We start from the raw sequence: 5,657 nt of genomic DNA on the forward strand, positions 1-5,657 counted from the left end.
CGACGTGAGATATTACTGGATTCGAGAAAGAATAAACGATGGATCTATACAAGTCAAGAAGATCCATACAAGTGAGAATCCTTCGGATATGCTGACAAAGGTAGTGCCAAGAGACAAGTTCGAGCTATGCAAAGTACTTGTCGGCATGCACTCAAACTAGAAACTCCGGTTTTACCTCCTTCAGGTGAATGAGACTCGAGGGGGAGATTTGATGGATCCATCCTATAATTTAAGGAAGACGACTTTCTTCATTTGATAAAGACTTCTAAGTCTTTTTCAAAATTGGCAGCCACCGTTTCTTTTGATATTGTCAACATTGTAGGCGTGAGAGGAAAATGTCAAATATAGTAGGCGTTGGAGAGTGGGGCTCCACCTATCAAAGGAGAGCTTCAACTCTCATCTCTACACAACCAATCTCAAAGGAAAAATATATCTAAGAGTTAGAAAGAAAGAGCGAGGTTTCACATACAAGGTATAAGAAAATTATTTGTGAGAAAAATAGAGAGTGAGCGATATTGTAGTGAGGTGGTAATATCAAAAGAGAGTTATTTCTTTTGAGTGTTGTAGTGGTCTTTGGAGTATTTTACTCGGACCTGCAAAGTATAAAAATTCCTTGCTACAGTAATATCAATTGCTCCTCCCGGGACCGTGGTTTTTCCCCCTTATTCAAAAGGGTTTTTCACGTAAAAATCTTGGTGTCGTTGTCCCTCTTTTACGTTATTATTCCGTTTTTATTACGGCGAATATTATTTATGTAGGGATTTATTCCTAACAAGTACGAATCCTCGCGAGGTGGATTTGAGTTTACTAATAGTTTGATGAGCATAAGCCAATTGCCATATTCTTCCTATGTAAGATATCACTGAGGAGTAAAGCTTTTAACTATGATATGATGCTCCCCGACAAAACTTAGACAGAAGAAAGTGGGGAGTGTTTGCATTTGAAGTTTCAGTTATGTAGTCGCAACTTTAGAGCTTAAAGACTTGTCGGAAGAAAGTGCAATAGGACGAATATACAAGTAGGATACATTGACTAGAAAAATGGTTGTTGGAAGCAGGGGAGAAAAAGGAACTAAACGCAGATGAGAAGGACATTTCTTTAGGTTCATTGCATTGCAAAAAGATCATAATTCGGCTACCTTTTGGTAGAGTATTTGATTTTGCGAAGTTGATTGAGCTCCCATCCTAGTTTCCACGGCACTCTTCTTCGTTCGGGTGTCTTCAACAAGTGGGATTAAAAGTTCTCTATTTGATTTTCACTGTTTGACTTACTTTGTAAGACATTTCAGACTAGTGAAATTGCCTACCTTTACCTTTTCAGTCATGAAAAATGCGGCTACTGCCGTCAAAACGTCTTTGCAAAACCAATCAGACACTCGTACCATTGCCAACTTTTACGCAGCCCAGCTCCAACCTCTTTGCCGAGAGAAAAAGCATGCCAGCTCAGCTTTTGCTCTTGTTCGATCAATCCATGGCAACATGATTACCTCCGGATTCAGGCCACGAAGCCACATCCTTAATCGCTTAATCGACATTTACTGCAAAAATTCCGGTCTTGTTTATGCAAAGCGCCTGTTTGATAGAATTCCCCAACCAGATGTCGTGGCAAGAACAACAGTTATTGCTGCATACTCTGCTTCCGGGGACCCCAAGCTTGCAAGAGAGGTTTTTGATAAAACCCCATTAAGCATCCGCGACACTGTTTGTTACAACGCTATGATTACTGGCTATTCACATAACAATGATGGCCATGCTGCTATAAAACTATTTCTTGGTATGAGGTGGAAAAGTTTTCAGCCTGATGAGTATACCTACACCTCGGTGCTTGCAGCTTTAGCCCTTATAGCTGATCATGAAATGCACTGCGGGCAGCTGCATTGTGCGGTTGTGAAGTCAGGCATGGCGTGGGTTAAGTGTGTTGTCAATGCACTTATATCAGTTTATGTAAAATGTGCTTCATCACCCATAGTGTCATCCGTGCTGTTGATGGATGCAGCAAGCAAGTTGTTTTATGAGATGCCAGAGCGGGATGACTTGTCCTGGACTACGATTATCACAGGGTATGTGAAGAATGATGACCTTGATGCTGCTCGGAAGGTGTTTGATGGTATGGATGAGAAGTTGCTTGTGGCGTGGAATGCAATGATCTCTGGGTATGTACATAAAGGTTTCATCTTCGAAGCATTAGACATGTTAAGGAAAATGCACTCAGCAGGGTTGAAGCCAGATGAGTTTACCTGCACTAGTATCCTCAGTGCTTGTGCCGATGCCGGATTGTTTCTTCTAGGAAAACAGGTGCATGCTTATGTTAGACGAACAGAAGAGGAAATTCATGTGTCTGTACATAACGCTTTAATAACATTATATTGGAAATGTGGTAGAGTCGATGAAGCAAGAAAAGTTTTTGATAATCTAGCCTTTAAGGACCTTGTTTCGTGGAATGCAGTTCTATCAGCATATGTAGGAGAAGGGCGGATTAATGAAGCTAAATTATTCTTTGATGAGATCCCAGAGAAGAATTCTCTTGCATGGACAGTAATGATATCAGGATTTGCACAAAATGGAAAAGGGGAAGAAGCTCTCAAACTGTTCAACCAAATGAGACTACACGGGATCGAGCTGTGTGACTATGCATTTGCAGGAGCTATTACATCTTGTGCAGTGCTTGCAGCACTAGAAACTGGATGCCAACTCCATGCTCAGCTTATCCAGCGTGGATTTGATTCAAGCCTTTCATCTGGAAATGCATTAATAACATTTTATGGAAGATCTGGGGTCATTGAAGCTGCACGTACCGTGTTTCTCACAATGCCTTGTGTAGATTTGGTTTCTTGGAATGCATTAATTGCTGCCTTGGGACAGCATGGATATGGTGCTCAAGCCATAGAACTTTTTGAACAGATGTTAAATGAACATATAACTCCTGATAGGATCAGCTTTCTCACAGTTATATCTGCTTGTAGTCATGCAGGATTGGTAGAAAGGGGACGACACTACTTTAATATAATGCATAGTGTTTACAAAATAAATCCAGGAGAAGATCACTATGCCCGTTTAATTGATTTGCTGTCTCGAGCTGGAAGGTTATTAGAAGCAAAAGATGTGATCCAGACTATGCCTAATAAACCTGGGGCACCCATGTGGGAAGCTCTTCTTGCTGGTTGCCGAACTCATAGGAACGTGGATTTGGGGGTTGAAGCAGCAGAAAAACTCTTTGAGTTGACGCCACAACATGATGGAACCTACATACTTTTGGCTAACACCTTTGCTGCTGCAGGCCGATGGGATGACGCTGCTAAGGTGCGAAAACTGATGAGAGACCAAGGGGTGAAAAAAGAGCCTGGATGTAGTTGGATTAAGGTTGAGAATACCGTTCATGTCTTTTTGGTGGATGATACCGCACATCCTGAAATTCAAGCAGTGTACAACTACCTGGAGGAGTTAAGACTGAAGATGAGGAAAATGGGATATGTTCCAGATACACAATATGTGTTGCAGGATATGGAGGCTGAGCAAAAGGAGTATGCTATATCAACTCATAGTGAAAAGCTGGCAGTTGTATTTGGGCTCTTGAAACTGCCTCGTGGAGCCACAATTAGGGTCTTCAAGAACCTACGGATTTGTGGTGACTGCCACAATGCGATTAAATTCATGTCGAAGGTTGAGGCAAGAGAAATCATCGTCAGAGATGGAAATAGGTTTCATCATTTCAGGGATGGTGAATGCTCATGTAGGAATTATTGGTGAGATATGGGATAATGATTACTGTCACCTAATGAGTTCCTTGGTTTCTGTGGAGATTTGAAGAAGTCATTCTGGAAGGGGTTGTGTTGCCAGGGAAAAGTTATAGCATCTTCGGACATTAAAATGTAAGACTTCAACGCTGAAGTAGGAATATGCTGCTACGTCTTGTTTGTCTGTAGCATTTCGAAAATGGATGTGCATTGTGAATGTTTCTGCTTTGTGTTCCCTGGTGGTGAATGCTCATTGGATACCTTCTAGATACTTAAGGCATAATTAACTAATGAGATAGAGATTGCATATATCTTGTAGTTATACACGATTGAGTAACTATCAAACAAAGAACTCGCAGCTTCATAATGCTCCCAGTTTGTGAATAATAGGATATGCCAAAGGGTTGAGTGACTCTCTGCTTGGGGAAATGATACAGTTGAGTTTCTAGAATCCTCAAACATAAAGGTACTATTAGCGAGGAAAAATGTTTCCATGATACAAGTTTCTATAGCACGCACTTTATTGAAATAATATTTTTCGCACTATTTGATCTAGATGTTCCTAGGATCTTCCATCCCACATTTCTTGCCTTTTTATTTCTTTTAAGTTGAATGAGTTTAGTTGATGGGATTCTCTTTAGGTTTTACGTTGTCATTGGTTTCAAGTTTTATGAATTCATTGTACTGCGTTCTCTCCGTTGTCTGGTCTTTGATTATAACCACTCATCATTCCTTTTAGCTAAAATTTTGATTTTTCTTATGGTTTGTGGCATTTCCTGTATCTACATGCTGAAACTTTCCTTGTTTACCTGTTTTCTCTGGAAAATATGATGCTTTTCTTTGATTGCAGGAGTACAGCTTGCAACTCATCTATAGATGGGTACCTTCATATCCTACAGTGAGTATACTCCATTTGTCAACCAGATTTAAGTTGACGATCTTTCACATCCATCGGTTAAAACAAGCATAGAGCTGAAGGCAGACTTAGTTTTCCGCGATGCTCCTTGGTTGGCACATTTGTATTTTTAGCAAGTGAGCTGCTTTTTCTGGGCTCTAATTGGACTCATTGAATTCAAGTGGTGCTCTCCATTCGTGATCATTCTGATCAGCTGTATGTTCTTTTCAGGATGCTCTGTGATAGCAGATATACTTGTACTCCAAGGTGTTTTCCCCTAATATTTGGTGCAGAGCGTTTGATCCTTTTGGTTAACTAGACGAGCCACTTTTTAATAGAATTCTTTGAAGTGGCCTTATCTAGGATTGATCCAAGCCACTGGAAATTATTGTTTTTGGGGATCATTAAGTATTTGTGAAGAAATACAATATCTTAGCAAACTCTGAAATCAAGCTCGCATTCAAATTCATTCTTGAGACGAGTCAAAGGATTTGATAGAGGTTACAGATACTTCCAATTTTATCACTTTGGTATTCATTTGCCATTATTTTATCTTTTTGGTCCTTTAGGTTTACACTCAAATTTGTTTCCACATACGTTGTACTTGTCTCTCTTGGAATCTGGCATTTGAATGCAAGCACATGTTGTAATTTGATAGGAGAAAATAGAAGGTAAAGGACAAAACGTACAGAACATAAATGGACAACAAATATATACAAATGTCCTAATGATTACATTCTTTAAGAAAGAAAAGAGAAGGACGGCTTCCATTTTGATGGAATCCTTTTACTAGCCAAAGTACTAAAAGACAGCTTTCATTTCAAATAGAATAGAAGTCTATTATGTCTGGCCCTACTCGATGTTATCAATGTAAACAGACGGCTTATCTCTGTCAACATAGTAGGCTATCTTGATGTTGTAGCAAGACATCATAAGCAGAAGAAAATGCAATAATACCAACAATTTCTTGTTAGAGAAGAAAAGGGAGGAGAGACTTGCTGACAGTTTTGAGTCTTTTTGACATCTTCC

At 39.8% G+C, this 5,657-nt stretch overlaps 1 protein-coding gene across 3 annotated transcripts; it reads left to right on the forward strand.

Annotated features, from left to right (window-relative positions):
• The first annotated feature begins 806 nt into the window (after window positions 1-806).
• On the forward strand, window positions 807-5,153 carry LOC107761892 (pentatricopeptide repeat-containing protein At1g25360). 3 transcript variants are annotated; one of them, XM_016580186.2, is made up of 3 exons: window positions 807-3,868; window positions 4,584-4,765; window positions 4,860-5,153. In XM_016580186.2, the coding sequence occupies exon 1, from the start codon at window positions 1,323-1,325 to the stop codon at window positions 3,744-3,746; it is 2,424 nt and encodes an 807-aa protein (XP_016435672.2). In that variant the 5' UTR covers window positions 807-1,322; the 3' UTR covers window positions 3,747-3,868; window positions 4,584-4,765; window positions 4,860-5,153. The 3 variants fall into 3 exon arrangements, with proteins under 3 accessions (XP_016435672.2, XP_016435671.2, XP_016435670.2); XM_016580185.2 differs by having other exon boundaries at window positions 807-4,199; window positions 4,584-5,153; XM_016580184.2 differs by having other exon boundaries at window positions 4,584-5,153.
• The last annotated feature ends 504 nt before the right edge of the window (window positions 5,154-5,657 follow it).

This window comes from Nicotiana tabacum, chromosome 12, assembly GCF_000715075.1.
Source record: "Nicotiana tabacum cultivar K326 chromosome 12, ASM71507v2, whole genome shotgun sequence".
Classification (NCBI taxonomy): domain Eukaryota; kingdom Viridiplantae; phylum Streptophyta; class Magnoliopsida; order Solanales; family Solanaceae; genus Nicotiana; species Nicotiana tabacum.